The 20,995-nt window shown below is 52.0% G+C and overlaps 1 protein-coding gene across 1 annotated transcript in view; it reads right to left on the bottom strand.

The window, feature by feature from the left end:
• Nucleotides 1-20,995, bottom strand: part of LOC132574434 (uncharacterized) — a 128,202-nt gene that overhangs the window by 20,970 nt on the left and 86,237 nt on the right. The window contains exons 45-55 of the mRNA XM_060242788.1: nucleotides 20,542-20,667; nucleotides 18,688-18,941; nucleotides 16,520-16,700; nucleotides 16,199-16,307; nucleotides 13,855-13,949; nucleotides 13,265-13,441; nucleotides 11,132-11,334; nucleotides 10,274-10,415; nucleotides 9,032-9,282; nucleotides 2,493-2,660; nucleotides 1,044-1,171 (exon numbers count right to left, since the gene is read on the bottom strand). Of these exons, the coding sequence (XP_060098771.1) occupies nucleotides 1,044-1,171; nucleotides 2,493-2,660; nucleotides 9,032-9,282; nucleotides 10,274-10,415; nucleotides 11,132-11,334; nucleotides 13,265-13,441; nucleotides 13,855-13,949; nucleotides 16,199-16,307; nucleotides 16,520-16,700; nucleotides 18,688-18,941; nucleotides 20,542-20,667 (1,834 nt within the window). The remainder of the gene's footprint in view (nucleotides 1-1,043; nucleotides 1,172-2,492; nucleotides 2,661-9,031; nucleotides 9,283-10,273; nucleotides 10,416-11,131; nucleotides 11,335-13,264; nucleotides 13,442-13,854; nucleotides 13,950-16,198; nucleotides 16,308-16,519; nucleotides 16,701-18,687; nucleotides 18,942-20,541; nucleotides 20,668-20,995) is intronic.

Here is a 20,995-nt window from a genome sequence, read left to right as displayed (position 1 = left end):
ATGCCTTCCTTCCATAGGAAATAATGAAGGATAGGGGCACCTTCTTTTGGGGCTCATAGAATTGGGCCCTCTGGTCCAATCGTTTTGAAACTTGGGGGGTATTTTGGGGAGAGGCACTAGATGCTGTACTGAAAATTTGGTGCCTCTACCTTAAAAAACAGCCCCGCCCTGAGCCCCAGATATCCACGGATCAATTCTCCATTATTTTCTATGGGAATAAATCTCCCTAGGGAATAACAGAGTTCCCAGCAGACATTTCCCTCCCCTCCCCCCCGCTTTCTAACAACCCTGAAATGGGGGGAGGGCCTCCAAACCGGGGGATCCCCTTCCCCCACCTGGGGATTGGCAACCCTAGATCCAGCAGCGCTCTTCTGATGTCCTTCTCAGGGGAAGGCCTCGGCCTCCATGCCCTGTTGTTGGCCCTCCAGAGGAACTGGGCTGGCCACTGTGTGAGACAAGAGGCTGGACTAGATCGACCCTCACTGGTCTGATCCAGCAGGGCTCTTCTGATGTTCTTCTCAGGGGAAGGCCTCGGCCTCTCTGCCCTGTTGTTGGCCCTCCAGAGGAACTGGCTGGCCCCTGTGTGAGACAAGAGGCTGGACTAGATGTCCCCTCCCTGGTCTGATCCAGCAGGGCTCTTCTGATGTTCTGCTCAGGGGAAGGCCTCAGCCTCTCTGCCCTGTCGTTGGCCCTCCAGGGGAACTGGTTGGCCACTGTGCGAGACAGGAGGCTGGAATAGATGCACCACTTCATAGGGTCATGAAGTCAATAGGTGTAAATATAAAGGCAGGCTAACAATTCCTTATATAAAAACCTGGCCATGTGGGCTTATGACAAATGTCATGTTCCCCCCCCCCACCTCCCTGTCATAACAGTGTTGACAGATTGCCAATGAAAGCGGAGATGCTGGAAGCCAGAGATGGGGGGGGGTGGGGGGGTGTTTCTCCTTACTGGATTTCCTTCCCTTAAATTATTACCAGGCCCTTGTACATCACCAAGAAATGTGGATAAAAGAGAAGAAGAAGACGAAGCAGAGCGCTTACCCAGCCTCACTGTCCTCGTTCACTTTCCAGCTATTTCCAAATTGAGTGACATTCTTGGCCTGGACTCCTTCAGGCATTAGCAGCTCGTCTTCGGTCTGGCCGTTGTAGTTCCCACACAGGCCACAAACCTGCAGACCCACAAGGAGAGCTGATCAGAGGTGGGGGTCAGTTGTGGTCTGGCTGGAGGGTGCCCCACTACACATGCACACTCCTTCCATGAGCACTGCCAGAGATTTTTATATCCTTTGTCTATGAAGACCATCACACATAAATGCCCCTGGCCCCATGACAGCATTACAGTCCTTGCATCTAAATGACAAAATCCAGGGGGCGGCTCCCGGCTCGAATGTCAGACGCATGGCTCCGTGAACAACCCCATGAGGATTCATTCATTCATTCACTCACTCACTCATTCACTCACTCACTCACTCATTCATTCATTCACTCACTCACTCATTCATTCATTCACTCATTCACTCACTCACTCATTCACTCATTCATTCACTCATTCACTCACTCATTCATTCACTCACTCACTCATTCACTCACTCACTCATTCACTCACTCATTCACTCACTCATTCACTCACTCATTCATTCACTCATTCATTCACTCATTCATTCACTCACTCAGTCATTCACTCATTCATTCACTCATTCACTCACTCATTCATTCACTCACTCACTCATTCACTCACTCACTCATTCACTCACTCATTCATTCACTCATTCACTCACTCATTCATTCACTCAGTCACTCATTCACTCAGTCATTCATTCACTCACTCATTCACTCACTCATTCACTCACTCATTCACTCACTCATTCATTCACTCATTCATTCACTCACTCACTCATTCACTCACTCACTCATTCACTCACTCATTCACTCACTCACTCACTCACTCACTCATTCACTCACTCATTCACTCACTCATTCATTCATTCACTCATTCATTCACTCACTCATTCACTCACTCATTCACTCACTCATTCACTCACTCATTCACTCACTCACTCATTCACTCACTCATTCACTCACTCATTCACTCACTCATTCACTCACTCACTCATTCACTCACTCATTCACTCACTCACTCATTCACTCACTCACTCATTCACTCACTCATTCACTCACTCATTTATTCACTCACTCATTCACTCACTCATTCATTCACTCACTCACTCATTCATTCACTCATTAATTCATTCACTCAATCATTCACTCACTCATTCATTCACTCATTCATTCATTCACTCACTCATTCATTCACTCATTCACTCAATCATTCATTCACTCACTCACTCATTCATTCATTCATTCACTCATTCATTCAACAGCCTTAACACCCCCCCCCCACATCATGTGGTGATGCTCCAAATAGGGGCACATGCACAGCAGACACTGATGTGCCGAAAGCAGAGCAGGACCCTCCATGCACACACCCACCTTAGCAAAGTAAGAGCTGGGCAGGCTGATTTCCAAGTAGAGATTCCCGTCGTATTTCACAACCAGCCCGAAGTCTGTCTCCACCACCATGTAACTGCCCACATTCCCCACGGCCACGTTTCCTCGGGAACGGCTCTCCACCGGGGTGTAGACTCTCTCGTTGTTGAGCTGGGGGCAACAGGCAATTGTCAGTGAGGGACACAGACTGTCTCATCAGATGAGGCTCTGGCTCAGTGGGAGACTCAGTGGAGGAAGGAGGGGGGGGGTCCGCCTCAGGTGCGGCTTGAGGAAGACCTTCAAAGGTGGGGGGGGGCACAAAAACATTCTGCGTTCTGAACAAGGTCTGAGTCCGGGGGCACCTTTACAGCCAAGCAAGTTTTGTTTGCAGCATAAGTCTTCATGTGCAAGCACAGAACAGAACCTCCTCAACCACTTGTTATGGGGTGGGTGGGGTTGTTGGCAGGAAGGGCCATTTAGAGTCATGAAGCATAAATACTGAGTGATTACAGCTGAGGTTGGATGTAAGAAGATCTGCAAAAAGGTCATGGTAGTCCCCTGTGCAAGCACCAGTCAGTCCTTTCCGACTCTAGGCTGATGTCGCATCACAATGTTTTCATAGCAGACTTTTTACGAGGTAGTTTGCCCTTGCACACCCCCCCCCCCCCCCCCCCCAGTATAGTAGAAAGAGCAGCATAGTAGAAACCCTTTGGTAATATCATGAACAGATGGCACTAGGTTCTGTTAAGCTTCCAGCCAGCGTTCCCTCTAAACTGAGTGAGTGTAAGCTAGCTCACAGTTTTTTAGCCTCCAGCTCACACATTTTCGTCTCAACTCAGGAAAAACGGCCCCAGAGCAAACTAATTTATACAGCAGCTCACAGCTTTAATACCAGGAGCTCACAAAATAGAATTTTTGCTCACAAGACTCCACAGCTTAGAGGGGACATTGCTTCCAACCGCACCCCCCTTTCTTGGACTGTGATCTGTGCTTGACATCAGCGGGCATTCCCACAATGCACTGGATTCTCCCGGGCTTGCCAAAATGCCCACCCCCACTTTCAGTATCTACTGCACAGATTCTCTGGTTTGACGTTAGTTCTTTGGAAACAATGGGAGATGGGGGCACCTTCCTGAGCGATTCCTCAGTGGAACAGGCTTCCTTCTCAGGAGGTGGTGGGCTCTCCTTCCTTGGAGGTTTTTAAATAGAGGCTAGATGGCCATCTGACGGCAATGAGGATCCTGTGAATTTAGGGGGAATTTGTGAGTTTCTGGCATTGTGCAGGGGGTTGGACTAGATGACCCTGGATGTCCCTTCCAACTCTACGATTCCTGACCGTTAGAGCAGTTCCTTAGTGGAACAGGCTTCCTCCTCAGGAGGTGGTGGGCTCTCCTTCCTTGGAGGTTTTTAAACAGAGGCTAGATGGCTGTCTGACAGCAATGAAGATCCTGTGAATTTAGGGGGAGGTGTTTGTGAGTTTCCTGCATTGTGCAGGGGGCTGGACTAGATGACCCTGGAGGTCTCTTCCAATTCTATGATTCTATGCCTGTTAAGAGTGGTTCCTCAGTGGAACAGGCTTCCTTCTGGGGAGGTGGTGGGCTCTCCTTCCCTGGAGGTTTTTAAACAGAGGCTAGATGGCCATCTGACAGCAATGAGGATCCTGTGAATTTAGGGAGAGGGGTTTGTGAGTTTAGAGCGGTTCCTCAGTAGAACAGGTTTCCTCCTCGGGAGGTGGTGGGCTCTCCTTCCTTGGATGTTTTTCAACAGAGGCTAGATGGCCACCTGACAGCTATGAAGATCCTGTGAATTTAGGGGGAGGGGTTTGTGAGTTTCCTGCATGGTGCAGGGGGTTAGACTAGATGACCCTGGAGGACCCTTCCAACTCCATGATTCTATGGGTTTAAATTAAATCAAAAGAGTTTCCAGCTCAACATTAGGAAGAACTTCCTGACCGTTAGAGTGGTTCCTCAGTGGAACAGGCTTCCTCCTTGGGAAGTGGTGGGCTCTCCTTCCTTTGAGATTTTTAAACAGAGGCTAGATGATCATCTGACAGCAATGAAGATCCTGTGAATTTAGGGGGAGGTGTTTGTGAGTTTCCTGCATTCTGCAGGGGGTTGGACTAGATGCCCCTGGAGGTCCCTTCCAGCTCTTATGATTCTAATAGAGCAGTTCCTCAGTGGAAGAGGCTTCCTCCTTGGGAGGTGGTGGGCTCTCCTTCCTTGGAGGTTTTTAAGCAGAGGCTGGATGGCCATCTGACAGCAATGAAGATCCTGTGAATTTAGGGGGAGGTGTTTGTGAGTTTCCTGCATTCTGCAGGGGGTTGGACTAGATGCCCCTTGAGGTCCCTTCCAGCTCTTATGATTCTAATAGAGCAGTTCCTCAGTGGAAGAGGCTTCCTCCTTGGGAGGTGGTGGGCTCTCCTTCCTTGGAGGTTTTTAAGCAGAGGCTGGATGGCCATCTGACAGCAATGAAGATCCTGTGAATTTAGGGGGAGGTGTTTGTGAGTTTCCTGCATTCTGCAGGGGGTTGGACGAGATGCCCCTGGAGGTCCCTTCCAGCTCTTATGATTCTAATAGAGCAGTTCCTCAGTGGAAGAGGCTTCCTCCTTGGGAGGTGGTGGGCTCTCCTTCCTTGGAGGTTTTTAAGCAGAGGCTGGATGGCCATCTGACAGCAATGAAGATCCTGTGAATTTAGGGGGAGGTGTTTGTGAGTTTCCTGCATTCTGCAGGGGGTTGGACGAGATGCCCCTGGAGGTCCCTTCCAACTCTAGGATTCTATGACCTTCTTTGTTCTTAACATCCAGTCTGTTGAAGCTTGTGGTCACTATTTTGTGTGTTAGTAAAAATAAGTACAAAGGCAGACTCCTAGCTCTCAAGAATGCCTTGAGGATGTCTGGGTTGGCCAGTTCTTGGCCTTCAAAATGGAGAACAGATGTCCTCCCAAGGGCCTGCTCAGAACACAAGGTGGGGGGGGGGTGACCCTGTTCAAGGGAAGAGGCACTGGGAAGTGGTCCGCCGTTGCCTCCCTCCACACTGGCTTTTCTGAGATCTGATGCGATCAGGCTAGGCTGGGGCTGCCCAGGTCAGGGCTAGGCTGGAGTCCTGTGAGTGGCCCAAGGTCATCCCAGCAAGCTTCCATGGTATGAGTGGGGATTTGAACCTGGATTTCTCAGATCCTAGACTGACACTTTAAGCTCTGCACCACAGCGGCTCTCGTGACGGAACAGCCTGCTGGAATTTGATGTGCTTTTTTTTTTTTTTACTGGAATGATCATAGATATGAAGTTAATTTGGGTTCACTCCAGTGGCAACTTTAAGAACAGAGTTTGTTCTGCTGCTTCAGACCAAGAGTAGCAGTTACCCTCCTGAATCTATGTTCTGGCCATTATGGTTCTTCATTATATTTCATGATCGTTGCTGAAAATAAATTTGGCCCTACAGAGCAGGGGGGGCAACGGTAGCTCTCCAGATGTTTTTGCCTGGCTGGGGCTGATGGGAGTTGTAGGCAAAAAACATCTGGAGAGCTACCGTTGGCCACCCCTGCTCTAGAGGAGGGATTCAGGCCAGAATAGCCCCAGCCGGACCTGATCTCATCCGATCTCAGGAGCTAAGCAGGGTCGACGCAGAGGCGGGGAATGGCAAGCCACTTATGACCATCTCTTGCCTTGTAAACCCCAGGAGAGGTCCCCCTAAGCCCATCTAAAATACAAAAGTCCACTGTGCCCTACAGAAAAACCACAGCCCCCTCCTCAAAATGCAAGTCCTCCGAACTACAGAACTCAGAGGGTCGGTTTCCCCTCCCAAGCACCCAAAGAGTCAGTTGCATAGAATCCCAGAGTTGGAAGGGACCTCCAGGGACATCTAGTCCAACCCCCGGCACAATGCAGGAAACTCACAAACGCCTCCCCCTAAAGTCACAGGACCTTCCTTGTTGTCAGAGGGCCATCCAGCCTCTGCTTAAAAACCTCCTAGGAAGGAGAGCTCACCACTTCCCAAGGAGGAAGCCTGTTCCACTGAGGAACCACTCTAAACTCACAAACACCTCCCCTTAAATTCACAGGATCTTCATTGTTGTCAGATGGCCATCTAGTCTCTGCTTAAAAACTTCCTAGGAAGGAGAGCTCACCACCTCCCAAGGAGGAAGCCTGTTCCACTGAGGAACCACTCTAACGGTCAGGAAGTTCATAGAATCATAGAGTTGGAAGGGACCTCCAGGGTCATCGAGCCCAACCCCCTGCACAATGCAGGAAATTCACAAATACCTACCCCTAAATTCACAGGATCTTCATTGCTGTCAGATGGCCATCTAGCCTCTGTTAAAAAACCTCCAAGGAAGGAGAGCCCACCACCTCCCGAGGAAGCCTGTTAGAATCATAGAAGAGTTGGAAGGGACCTCCAGGATCATCTAGTCCAACCCCCTGCACAATGCAGGAAACTCACAAACACCTCCCCCTAAATTCACAGGACCTTCATTGCTGTCAGATGGCCATCCAGCCTCTGTTGAAAAACCTCCAAGGAAGGAGAGCCCACCACCTCCCAAGGAAGCCTGTTCCACTGAGGAACTGCTCTATCAGAGTCATAGAATCTTAGAGTTGGAAGGGACCTCTAGGGTCATCTAGTCCAACCCCCTGCACAATGCAGGAAACTCACAAACACCTCCCCCTAAATTCACAGGACCTTCATTGCTGTCAGATGGCCATCCAGCCTCTGTTGAAAAACCTCCAAGGAAGGAGAGCCCACCACCTCCCAAGGAAGCCTGTTCCACTGAGGAACTGCTCTATCAGAGTCATAGAATCTTAGAGTTGGAAGGGACCTCTAGGGTCATCTAGTCCAACCCCCTGCACAATACAGGAAACTCGCAAACACCTCCCCCTAAATTCACAAGATCTTCATCGCTGTCAGATGGCCATCTAGCCTCTGTTAAAAAATCTCAACGGAAGGAGAGCCCACCAGCTCCCAAGGAAGCCTGTTCCACTGAGGAACCACTCTAAACTCACAAACACCTCCCCTTAAATTCACAGGATCTTCATTGTTGTCAGATGGCCATCTAGTCTCTGCTTAAAAACTCCCTAGGGAGGAGAGCTCACCACCTCCCAAGGAGGAAGCCTGTTCCACTGAGGAATCACTCTAACAGTCAGGAAGTTCATAGAATCATAGAGTTGGAAGGGACCTCCAGGATCATCTAGTCCAACCCCCTGCACAATGCAGGAAACTCACAAAGAACTCCCCCTGAATTCACAGGATCTTCATTGCTGTCAGATGGCCATCTAGCCTCTGTTGAAAAACCTCCAAGGAAGGAGAGCCCATCACCTCCCAGGGAGGAAGACTGTTCCACTGAGGAACTGCTCTATCAGAGTCATAGAATCCTAGAGTTTGAAGTGACCTCTAGGGTCATCTAGTCCAACCCCCTGCACAATACAGGAAACTCGCAAACACCTCCCCCTAAATTCACAGGACCTTCATTGCTGTCAGATGGCCATCCAGCCTCTGTTGAAAAACCTCCAAGGAAGGAGAGCCCACCACCTCCCAAGGAAGCCTGTTCCACTGAGGAACTGCTCTATCAGAGTCATAGAATCTTAGAGTTGGAAGGGACCTCTAGGGTCATCTAGTCCAACCCCCTGCACAATACAGGAAACTCGCAAACACCTCCCCCTAAATTCACAAGATCTTCAGCGCTGTCAGATGGCCATCTAGCCTCTGTTAAAAAATCTCAACGGAAGGAGAGCCCACCAGCTCCCAAGGAAGCCTGTTCCACTGAGGAACCACTCTAAACTCACAAACACCTCCCCTTAAATTCACAGGATCTTCATTGTTGTCAGATGGCCATCTAGTCTCTGCTTAAAAACTCCCTAGGGAGGAGAGCTCACCACCTCCCAAGGAGGAAGCCTGTTCCACTGAGGAATCACTCTAACAGTCAGGAAGTTCATAGAATCATAGAGTTGGAAGGGACCTCCAGGATCATCTAGTCCAACCCCCTGCACAATGCAGGAAACTCACAAAGAACTCCCCCTGAATTCACAGGATCTTCATTGCTGTCAGATGGCCATCTAGCCTCTGTTGAAAAACCTCCAAGGAAGGAGAGCCCATCACCTCCCAGGGAGGAAGACTGTTCCACTGAGGAACTGCTCTATCAGAGTCATAGAATCCTAGAGTTTGAAGTGACCTCTAGGGTCATCTAGTCCAACCCCCTGCACAATACAGGAAACTCGCAAACACCTCCCCCTAAATTCACCAGATCTTCATCGCTGTCAGAAGGCCATCTCGCCTCTTTTCAAAAGCTCTTTGAAATGAAATCGCTTTCCTGACAACACCCACCAGGGAGGAAGCTCTGTGTTTGTAGTGGCCGCTTATTCCACCTCAGAGAGGCCACCACTGGGAAAGTCCCTGCTCAGCCTGCCAGTGACCTCAGGAATCTTTTTGAATGGGTTCTCTCCTGCCCAGTGCCTTTGCGGCTGGAATGTTAAACATTGCAGTGGTCAAAAGCCACCAGACTGAAGGGATACGGTCCCACCCCTGTGGCAAGTGTGAATTCCCCCTCCATACCAGGACCCTCTTGTTCTTCTGAAGGGTGACCCGGGTGCCGTAGACATCCACGTAGATCTCCCGGAGATAAGTGGCTCCTCTCAGGCCTCGGTCTTCATTCCGGCCGCTGACGGCGAAGGGGGTGGGGCTGCCGCTGCTGCTGCTGTTGCAGACGGTGACGAGGGTGTAGGTGCAGGTGCCCAGGAAGGTGTGCATCACCCGGTCGAAGGTGTAGTAGTGGGGGTCACCCACCACGTGGCAGGAGGCTCGCTCTGCGGAACGGAAACATTCGGGAGCTCAGAGCCACAGGCAGAAGGGCCGGCTGGAGTACTTCTGTCCCCAGTTTATGAGGCCAAGAGGCGTCCATGAGTCTGGGCCTGCCCAGCTGGTCTAGGGGAGACTGAAACGGGGAGGCGGCTCCTGGGTCCTGTCCATCCCACCATGCCTTGCAACTCACAGATTATCATTTCGGTTCAGCATGACACCTCTCGGCAACATTTTATTAATTGTTGGTTTATTATCTATTTCTGGTGAATATTTAGATGCTAGTAAAGAGTGCTCAAGGCAATGGACAAAATCGGTTCCAGAAAACAAGGCAAAGAGTTCCCCTTCCCTTGCTCCTCAATCCACACTGCCCCGAGGGAGACAGAAGGGAGGGGGCCAGGCAGCCCGCTCTGCGGAGGAAGACAAGAGCCTGTCCCTCTAGGGGTACGGAACAGTGCTTCTCCAGATGTTTTTTGCCTACAACTCCCATCAGCCCCAGCCATTGGCCATGCTGGCTGGGGCTGATGGGAGTTGTAGGCTAAAAACATCTGGAGGGGCACTGTTCCCTACCCCTGCTAGCCACTCCTCTCTGGTTCTTCTCCCTTCTTTCTATCACAGCAACCCAGTTAGGTAGACCAGACTGAGAGAGTGACTGGCCAAAGGTCACCCAGCCAGTTTCCATGGCAGAGGGGGATTTGAACCTGGGTCTCCCAGATCACGGTCTAATACTTTAACCCCTGGATCTATCCACTTTGATCCCACCCTCCCTCTAAGAAGTTCTGGGCAGTGTTCCTGGATCTCCCTTCCTCATTTCATCCCCACAACAACCTTGTGAAGACGGCCAGCTGGAGAGAGAGGGATCAGACCCAGGTCTCCCAGCCAGCCTCAGAGCAGAGAGGGGGTTCGAACTCGGGCCTCCAAGTTCCCACTGGGCTTTTGCTGAGTCTTTTCTACTCAAGCTGGCAGCTGCCATGAGGGGCAGCCCATCCCCGAACTCACCCTTGGGGTGGCACCCCAGCACGCCCTCCTGCAGCTGGCACTTCTCTTGCACGCCGCACTCCCACGGTTGGCAGGTGATGTTGTTGCGCTCACAGGTGCAGCGCTCCCTGCAGGCGTCGTCGGTGAACCAGGCCTCGCCGAGCTGCCCGGGAGAGGAGAGGGAGGGTTACGTCTGGAGCGTGGAGGACGAATGTGGGTCTACCCGCCCTCTCTTCACAGCATCCTCCTTCCCCATTCAGGACAGGCCATGGGCACAAGGAGAACTTCCTCACCCCAAGCACTGTCTGATCTGATTACATCAAACCTGCTGTGTCAGGGGTGGCCAATGGTAGCTCTCCAGATGTTTTTTGCCTACAACTCCCATCAGCCCCAGCCATTGGCCATGCTGGCTGGGGCTGATGGGAGTTGTTGGCAAAAAACATCTGGAGAGCTACCGTTGGCCACCCCTGTGCTATGTTACCATCGAGACCAACAGATGTGGCTGGTGCCTGTTAAGATTATGTGAATGTTTAACTTCTGGTGCCCCCCGCCCCCCCGCACTGATAATGTTACCAAGTCACATGGGTGGCATCCAATTTGGTGCCCCCAGAAGGCTGGCACCCTAGCCGATCACCTAGCTTGCTTAGTGGCAAGGCTGGCCCTAACTCTGGGGAGCCTCTTGCCTCTGATAGGCCCCTGGCTCTCCAGCCACCCAGAGTCCCCCTGGGCTTTTGCTTCTCCCTTGCTTCCTCTCTCTCTCTCTCTCTCTCTCTCAGATTGTCCGCCCCTCCTATGGTGAGTGGGGCACAAGGGCCTCACACAAAGGCAGCCCCCCCCCACACTGCTGCCTTCAGCCTCAAGGGCTCAGGGAGAGCTTGCCTGGTGGTACTGATCCTGGGCATCGACACACCCACAGCGGTTCTCTGGCACGCATCTGTCTCCGCTCAGCACGAAGCCCTCCTCGCAGAAGCAGCCCTCCACCGGCAGTGGGCTGCAGGGACCGACCTCGGAGAGCATCGCGCAGCTGGGGGGGCACCGATCCCCGCAGCTCTTGTAGAGGCTTCCGGCAGGACAGGTGATGGCTGCCAGGAGGAAGAAGGGGGACAAGGTCACAGGGAGTCGTTCCCCCCCCCCCTTGGGGCCATCGGACAGAGCTCAGATCTGGTGGGTGGGGGGGAGAGGAAGCCCAGCCCAGCTCTCCCCTGCACGTGCGCCTCCCTCCAACCTAGGGTTGCCAATCCCCAGGTGGGGGCAGGGGATCCCCCGGTTTGGAGGCCCTCCCCCCACTTCAAGGTCGTCAGAAAGCAGGGGGAGGGGAGGGAAATGTCTGCTGGGAACTCTTTTATTCCCTATGGAGATTTATTCCCATAGAAAATCATGGAGAATTGATCCGCGGGTATCTGGGGCTCTGGGGGGGGGGGAGCTGTTTTTTGAGGTAGAGTCACCAAAATTTCAGTACAGCATCTAGTGCCTCTCCCCAAAACAACCCCCATGTTTCAAAATGATTGGACCAGGTGGTCCAATTCTATGAGCCCCCAAAGAAGGTGCCCCTATCCTTCGTTATTTCCTATGGAAGGGAGGCATTGAAAAGGTGTGCGGTCCCTTTAAATGTGAGGGCCAGAACGCCCTTTGGAGTTCAATTATGCTTGTCACAGCCTTGATCTTGGCTCCACCCCTAATGTCTCCTGGCTCCACCCCCAAAGTCTCCTGGCTCCACCCCCAAAGTCCCCAGATATTTCTTGAATTGGACTGGGCAACCCTACTCCAACCGGCAGTAAGGGGACGCTTTTGAGGCAGAGTTCCAGAGAAGCAGCCTGCAGAGCTCTGCCCAGAGCACAAAGAAGCAGGAAAGAGCAGGAAGGGCCCTCCCCCCTCCCCAAGCAGTAGGATCCCCTCGCCCCCCACCGCCGCTGCCGCCACTTGGCCTGTGCCTCTGAGGCCCAGCTCATCCCTCCGACCTCTGCAGGCCTGGAACAGGAGGAGGCCGGCCCACTCGCCGGGCAGAGTTCGACAGATGGTGCTCCCAGCCCACAATGCCTGAGGTGGATGGAGATAACCCAGCCAGTAACACAAGGTGTGGCCCAGATGGCCAGGCTAGCTAAGCAGGGTCAGCTGTGGTTAGGACTTGGATGGGAGACCCCCAGAGAAGCCCAGGGTGGCTAAGCAGAGGCAGGCAAGGGCCAACCTACCTCTGCTCATGGAATCAGAGTCAGAAGGGACCTCCAGGGTCATCTAGTTCAACCCCCTGCACAATGCAGGAAACCCACAAACACCTCCCCCTAAATTCACAGGGTCTTCATTGTTGTCAGATGGCCATCCAGCCTCTGCTTAAAAACCTCCAAGGAAAGAGAGCCCACCACTAAAGCCTCATGAGGTGGAAACAGGGGTCGTTTTGTAGAAAAATAGGTGGCGCAGCTCATTAGCGTAAGTCAATGCAGACCCGTCATCAGCCAAAAGCAACCCAATGCAAGAAAGGAGAGCCCCAGGCAAGCAAGGCCTGTTTGGCTGGCTAGAGATCTAGCCAGCCCAAGCAGGCCTCACTCGCTTGGGGCTCGCCTGGGCTGCCCCCCAGTCAAAATGCCAGCAAGCCACCCACTGCCCAAAATCACATAAGAAGTGGAGAAAGGGTGGGGTGGGCTTCTCTGGGGGTTAATGAGGGCTGCTGGGGGAGTGGCAAAGCCCCCGGTGGCTGGCTGGCTGCCCGCTCTCCTCATCCAGGGATCGTTATGTAGCTGTGTCTACCATTCAATGGACAAGGTGGGTGGGGAGGAGGAGGGGGCCATCCGAAAGGTTCAGGAGCTGTGCTCCTGTGAGCTCCTGCTGAATGCAAGGCCTGGGTGGAACATCACAGAGGTCTCCGTAAGTTAGCTTTGACTTGAGGGCACTTTCCACCAGCACCAGCAACACAAAACAACAGGAAAACAAATTTGGTACTAAACATTCAAGCAGGAGCAGCAGCAAACAGTTTAAGCACCTTTGGACCCCCCCCTGCCAACCCCCCCCCCCACTCACGGCAGAGGGTGGCATTTCTCCACTCCACGCACACGCCAGCATTAGCACATGACTCCGCATAGGCCTGCAGTCCATAGCAGAGGGAGGTGAGTTGCCCGCCAGTAAGGCACACATCATAAATGCAGTTCTCATAGAAAGATGAAGGGTCTAGCAGGTGGTGGCAGCTGCCGAAGACTCCTGGGAAAGGGGAAGGCGAGAGAGAGAGAGATGTCCGTTGATTTCAAGCTGGTGTGCGTGTGTGTCACAAGCGCAACTTTTATAAAAGCAAATCTGCCAAGCTACTTAGAACTGACAGAATGAAGAGGGATGGAATGCTCTGGCCGACAGTCCATCTGTTTTGATCCCAATTCCCAGTGGCTCTCCAAAGCCTCAGCTGTAAGGTCTTTTGTGAGGCCAGCTGGGGGGGGGGGGGGTCGAAGCGGGGACCTTCGGCAAGCAGTCCAAGTGCCTGTGAAATTCAGCAGCTCAAAAGCCAGCCAATGTGGGGCTGACGCACAATCAAGGGCGTGGGCAAGGTGAGCCCTGTGAGTTGCAAACCCTTCCTCCTGACGGGGTCCAGCCGCCCTCTCTCCGCAGAACCAACGACCCACCTGTAGGATCTCTGATAATGCTGCAGGCTGAGTCCCTCTTGATTTCCTCCTCCTGCTCTGGGCTGCACTCTGGCGGTGGGAGAGTGGAACAGGATCTGGTCGAAGGAGGGAGCAGAAAGCTGACTTGGCTTGAATCTCATTGCCTGGTCATTTCAGCAGAAGGCAATTGGGCCCATGACTAGGGTTGCCAATCCCCAGGTGGGGGCAGGGGATCCCCCGGATTCAGGTCATCAGAAAGCGGGGGGAGGGGAGGAGAGGGGAGGGGAATGTCTGCTGGGAACCCTGTTGTTCCCTATGGAGATGTATTCCCATAGGAAATAATGGAGAATGGGTCTGCGGGTATCTGGGGCTCTGGGGGGGGCTATCTTTTGAGCTAGAGGTCCCAAATTCGCAGCGTAGCATCTGGTGCCTCTCTCCAAAATACCTGCCAAGTTTCAAAAAGATTGGACCAGGGGATCCAATTCTATGTGCCCCGAAAGAAGGTGCCCCTATCCTTCATTATTTCCTATGGAAGGAAGGCATTTTAAAAGGTGTGCGGTCCCTTTAAATGTGATGGCCAGAACTTCCTTGGAGTTCAATTATGCTTGTCACACCCTTCTTCCTGGCTCCACCCCCAATGTCTCATGGCTCCACTCCCAACGTCTCCTGGCTCCACCCCCAAAGTCCCCAGATATTTCTTGAATTGGACTTGGCAACCCTACCCATGACAGAGGATGTTTCCTTTACCAGACTGTTTCAGAGCTCAGACGTAGGGGATGGCCCACCCCGTGGAAAGTGGATCATGAGCCCACAGCACACACCTCCCAGATCCTTTGACAGAATGGCTGCAAAGACCTCCAATTTGCTTCAAGAGTCTTTGCTGCTGCCACCTTTGAATCAAAGGAGGCATCTTCCAGAATGGCGAGGAGTTACATGCTGGATGATTCGGGACGTTAAACGTCTTTGCCAGCTCTCCGTCTCATCAAATAGTCTCAGAAGCCTGCTCTTTGCATGCTACGCTCAGTTAAGCTACTGGTCCTGTAAGAAATGCTGTTTCCAGTGGAGGCCCCAAGCGGCTTTCCCCTCATTCCACACAAGCCACAAGCCCCCAAGGTGGGGATAAGTATGGCTGCTGGAAGGAAGACTTTGAATACTGTCAGAGCCAGGCGGGTCACAGCAGAACAAACTCTGAGTCCTGGGGCACCGTTGAGACCAGCGGAGTTTTATTCAAGTTATGAGCTTTCGTGTGCATGCACATTTCTTCAGGTATGGTTCAGATCTGAAGAAGTGTGAGTGCACACAAAAGCTTACAGCTTGAATAATACTTTGTTGGTCTTATAGGTTTATAGGATTTATATCCCCCCCTCCACGGGCAGAGTGGTAAAGCTGCAGTACTGCAGTCGGAGCCCTCTGCCCACGACCTGAGTTAGATCCCAGCAAAAGCTGGTTCAGGTCGCTGGCCCAAGGTTGATTCAGCCTTCCATCCTTCTGAGGTCGGTAAAAGGAGAACCCAGCTTGCTGGAGGGAAAGTGTAGATGGCTGGGGAAAGCAATGGCAAACCACCCTGTAAAAAGTCTGCCATTAAAACGTTGTGAAAGCAACATCACCCCAGAGTCGGAAACGACTGGTACTTGCACAGGGGACCTTTCCTTTCCTTTCCTTTCCTTTCCTTTCCTTTCCTTTCCTTTCCTTTCCTTTCCTTTCCTTTCCTTTCCTTTCCTTTCCTTTCCTTTCCTTTCCTTTCCTTTCCTTTCCTTTCCTTTCCTTTCCTTTCCTTTCCTGTCCTTTCCTGTCCTGTCCTGTCCTGTCCTGTCCTGTCCTGTCCTGTCCTGTGCAAGCACCAGTCGTTTCTGACTCTGGGGTGACGTTGCTTTCACAACGCTTTCACAGCAGACTTTTTATGGGGTGGTTTGCAGAGTGTTAAAGCTGCAGCACTGCAGTCCTAAGCTCTGCTCACGACCTGAGTTCGATCCCCGGCGGAAGCTGGGTTCTCAGGTAGCTGGCTCGAGGTTGACTCAGCCTTCCAAGGTCGGTCAAATGAGTACCCAGCTTGCTGGGGGGAAAGCGTAGATGACTGGAGAAGGCAATGGCAAGCCACCCCGTCAAAAGTAGCAGCAGCAACAGGGAGGACCCCCTCCCCCGCTTGCAGACCCCAAGGTCAGTGCCAGAAGGAAGCCCTCCCCCCCATACAGACTCTGAGCTGGATCCTTCGGGCAGTCAGGTCTTGGCACAGGGAGGGTGGCTGAAGAGGAAAGGCAGGCCCCAGTCCTTTCCCAGTCTCTGGCACGGGCTCCACCAGCTTGCTGCCCTCTCTGCCATCCCCTTCGCCTCCCAGAGGTGGGCCAGGCACCACATGGTTACCTACTCAGAGACGTTGTCCGGAACAAGCCAGCTGTCGCCCAGGACAGTGGAGTCGCTGGCAGGCTGTCCGTCAGGCTTCAAGTTGTCGTCGCTCGGATCCTGGTTGTAATTACCTTTGCGTGGTAGGAAAGAAACAGAAGTGAGACCTTCCTCTCTGGGTTGCTGCCCACCCCCCTGCAGCCAGTGAACCTTGTCCTCTCTGTTGGCCAGTCTGTGTCTCTGATGCGATGCCCCTCGGGAGGCCAGAGCTGGGCAAGTTCGTTTGTCCAAGTGCCACATCTGGGCCCCAAGGCTACAAACCTGCCCCACTGGAGGGAGGACTCACCACACAGGCCGCAGAGCTGCCCTTTGTAAGCGGGAGGCACCGACACTTCCACGTAGTGGTTCCCATCGAATCTGACCCCCAGGCCAAAGTCCGTTTCCAAAAGGACGAAGCCTCCGCTGCTCTGGACAGTGATCTTGCGGCCTTCGATGGACACTGGCAGGCTCCTTCTTGTTCCATTGACCTGAGCACCATGGGAAAGAGTTGGCCACCAAGCTTGAAGCCCTGCCGCCCACCCCCACTGCCCACGGCACTCTCTCTGATTGGTTCAGAGTGGCCTTTGGTTTCTCCTGTCTGGGTGTCACATCCGGAGAGCTGACCTTCTGGAGATGTCCTTTGCCTCTGGGGCCTCCCTTTTGGTAACCTCCAGGAATCTAACAGCCTTCGTTTGGTGTAGTGGTTAAGTGGGCGAACTGTCATCTGGGAGAACCAGGTTGGATTCCCCACTTCTCCACTTGCAGCTGCTCTTGGGTCAGCCACAGCTCTCTTATCTGGGAGAACCGGGTTTGATTCCCCACTCCTCCACTTGCAGCTGCTGGAATGGCCTTGGGTCAGCCAGAGCTCTCTTATCTGGGAGAACCAGGTTTGATTCCCCACTCCTCCACCTGCACCTGCTGGAATGGCCTTGGGTCAGCCAGAGCTCTCTTATCTGGGAGAACCGGGTTTGATTCCCCACTCCTCCACTTGCAGCTGCTGGAATGGCCTTGGGTCAGCCAGAGCTCTTGCAAGAGTTGTCCTTGAAAGGGCAACTTCAGTCAGAGCTCTCTCAGCTCCACCCACCTCACAGAGTGTCTGTCAGGGTGGGGATAGGTAAAGGAGATTGTGCCCGCTTTGAGATTTAGAGTATAGGAAAGGAAAAAGGAAAGGTCCCCTGTGCAAGCACCAGTCGTTTCCGACTCTGGGGTGACATTGCTTTCACAATGTTTTCACGGCAGACGTTTTATGGGGTGGTTTGCCATTGCCTTCCCCAGTCTTCTACACTTTCCCCCAGCAAGCTGGGGACTCATTTGACCAACCTTGGAAGGATGGAAGGCTGAATCAACCTTGGGCCGGCTACCTGAATCCAGCTTCCGCCGGAATCGAACTCAGGTCGTGAGCAGAGAGTTCAGACCACAGTACTGCAGTACTGCTGCTTTACCACTCTGCGCCACGGGGCCTCTTCAGAGTATAGGGCGAGATATAAATCTAATATCGTCATCGTCTTCTTCTTCTTCTTCTTCTTCTTCTTCTTCTTCTTCTTCTTCTTCTTCTTCTTCTTCTTCTTCTTCTTCTTCTTCATCTAGCTGCTGAGTTTCCAGGGCAAGGTTGAGACAGGGCAGCTAAGGAGGGGGGATTACAGCAATTGCATTTTTGATTCTGATGACATAGGGTTGACATCGTTTGCCAACCCAAGCCCCAGGGTTGGGGGCGGGGGCCAAATACAGGAACAGAATTTTCTGCAGAGTCCATTTCAAACTCCTTCATATATCCACTGTAGTCTCCCACAGTCCAACCCACACCCCCAAGACTGCATTTTTCTGCACAGTATATATAGCAAAACCCAGTGCTAAGATTCGAAATGCTGAATTCTGAGACCTGCATAAATTGTGCAAAGAAAACTTTCTTTATCCTGGAAGATAGATCCAAGCAGGCAGCTGTGTTGGTCTGAAGTAGTAGAACAAAATAAGGAGTTGATTGCACCTTTAAGATCAACTTAGTTTTATTCCGAACTTATATTCTGAATAAAACTAAGTTAGTCTTAAAAGTGCAGTCGTCTCCTATTTTGTTTCTTTATCCTGCCATTTTTTGCTCTTTGGAACATGTCAGGCAGCCCACACACACACACACACACACACACACCTGGCCACAGAGGCCCTACTTGGTAAGCCTGTCAGGTTTCTCCAGGCCCTCCTGATGATCCTTCCAAGCTACCCTGAGTGCTATTTTTATAAGAAAATGAAAGGCAATTCAGAAGATGAACTTCTGCGCCCAGCCTGGTCGTCTGCAGTGGAACTGCAGCTGATGCATTTGCTGCCAGCCCTTGGACTGTTCAGCCCTCTCCACTCCTGTTGAATGCAGATGGGGACGCTTTGGAGCTGGGGACTTTGGCCTCTATGCATTCTGTTTCACACACGGCACTCCTGTCACTGGACTAACACGATTCCTACCAAACAGGAAAGAGTTCTCCTTACATTCACTTTCCGGTTCTTCAGCAAGGAGATCCGACTCCCATAGGCTTCCACGTGCACAGAGTTGATGTAAGACACATGCGTGGAGGCGCCCCGGAGTTCGTTTGTGGCAGACACTTGGAAGGCGGCAGGCACGCCACTGAGGTTGCCGTGGCAGACTTGGGCGAGGGTGTACGTGCAGATGCCCATGAAGTGGTGGACTCGGCCATCAAAGGTGGTGTAATGGGGGTCTCCTGAGGCACTGCAGGTGGCACGGCCTGGGAAGGAACGAACAAGCCAGAAGCCCTTTAGTGTATCGTTTCAATTGCCAACAAGCAGGTCTGCAAATCTTAATGCCAAGAAAAAAAACCAGGAATCAGAAGCAAAAGACAGAATGGGCCTTGCAGGATCAGGGCAACGTTCTACCAAGTCCAGCATCCTTCTGCTTCCAGCAGTGGCCAACCAGGTGCTTCCAAGAAGCCCCCAAACAGAGAATGTCAGCCACAGTGCTGCTCAGTTGCACGCCCCAGAAGGTATTTCCTGCAGCCCTGAATGCTAAACTTTGAGAGTGCCAAAGCAAAGAGTCTTCTTGAGATGACAGAGGCTCATTCTGATAACAGGGAACCAACTTATGACTCTGTTCCGCCATCAGCGCACATGCTGTGGTCAAAACAACAACACAGTAAAGCCAACTGTTGCGCTAGCAGAGCTGGATTCGACCTCATTCATCTCTTATACAAGTGGAAAGTGAAAAAGACCGCTGACTATGACCACTGGATGTCACTCCTATATCTTAAAAGCATTAAATGACAATTTATTCTGTACAGAAGTCCAGTCTCTGTCTTGTTTGGTTTGCAGTCAGAACCAAAATGGTATTCTAATAATCCAATGTATGAAGGCACAATTAGATACAGTCCCAACTTCCAATAGCCTCACTCCAATAATTTCTAATGTCAAGCTTGACACACACTTCTGAAAAAGAGTGGACTATGTAGAATCTTGAAAATGATGCGTTCACTGGATGAGAAATGTCGCATTTCAAGTGGCTCTTATTTATTTATGTATCTATGAATGTTGATTTGTATTCTGCCCTTTCCCATGAGTGGACACAGGGCGGATAACAACAAAAGTTAAAACACTAAAAAACTCCAAGCTAAAATCAATGGATACAATAAAACAAACAACATAAGAACGTGAGAGAAGCCATGTTGGATCAGGCCAATGGGCCATCCAGTCCAACACTCTGTGTCACATAAGAACATAAGAGGAGCCATGTTGGATCAGGTCAGTGGCCCATTCAGTCCAAAACTTTGTGTCACATAAGAACATAAGAGAAGCCCTGTTGGATCAGGCCAGTGGCCCCTCCAGTCCAACACTCTGTGTCACATAAGAACATAAGAGAAGCCCTGTTGGATCAGGCCAGTGGCCCATCCAGTCCAACACTCTATGTCACATAAGAGCATAAGAGAAGCCATGTTGGATCAGGCCAATGGCCCATCTAGTCAAACACTCTGTGTTACATAAGAACATAAGAGAAGCCCTGTTGGATCAGGCCAGTGGCTCATCCAGTCCAACACTCTATGTCACACAAGAACATAAGAGAAGCCATGTTGGATCAGGCCAGTGGCCCATCCAGTCCAACACTCTGTGTCACATAAGAACATAAGAGAAGCCCTGTTGGATCAGGCCAATGGCCCATCCAGTCCAACCCTGTGTCACACAGTGGCCAAAAAAACCCAGGTACCACCAGGAGGTCCATCAGACAGGGCTTGGGTGAGGAAGTTCTCCTTGTGGCCTCCCCCCCTCCCCTCCCGCAGTGCATTGTGTGCACTAATGTTTGTGGTGTGGAGGAGAAGGAGCCCCCTGCAAAGGACTCACCTGCAAGGGAAGGGTGGCTGAGGGTTGTCCCAGGAGGTGTGGATGTTGCCAGGGAGGTGGAGCCTGGGGAGGAAGTTGAAGCAGGAGGCTCTGAGTAAACTGGTTGGGGGCTTTTAGTGGGTGTGGCTGTTTGGGAGGGAACAAGAGATACAGGCACAGCTAGGAGGTTTGGAGATGCTTCCCTCTTCCAACCAGGCCCTCCTCCCCACATCCCACTTCCTGACAGGGAAGCAGCTTTCATGGGGTAAGGAGCGGTTCAAAAGGTGCCTGGTCTACTGCGAAACATGGGCAGACTTCATGCTGTCTGGGAAGACAGAATGCAGGGCCGAGCAGCGTGGCCCAGTGGTGCCTCCTTCCACACAGACACACCTCCTCCATTCAGGAGGTCTGACACTTACTGGTGGTGCTTGCTTCTTATAGAATCCTAGAGTTGGAAGGGACCTCCAGGGCCATC

This window comes from Heteronotia binoei, chromosome 6 (assembly GCF_032191835.1).
Source record: "Heteronotia binoei isolate CCM8104 ecotype False Entrance Well chromosome 6, APGP_CSIRO_Hbin_v1, whole genome shotgun sequence".
Classification (NCBI taxonomy): Eukaryota; Metazoa; Chordata; class Lepidosauria; order Squamata; family Gekkonidae; genus Heteronotia; species Heteronotia binoei.
Note: the sequence above shows the minus strand (reverse complement) of the source record. Positions and strands in the feature narration are given on the sequence as shown.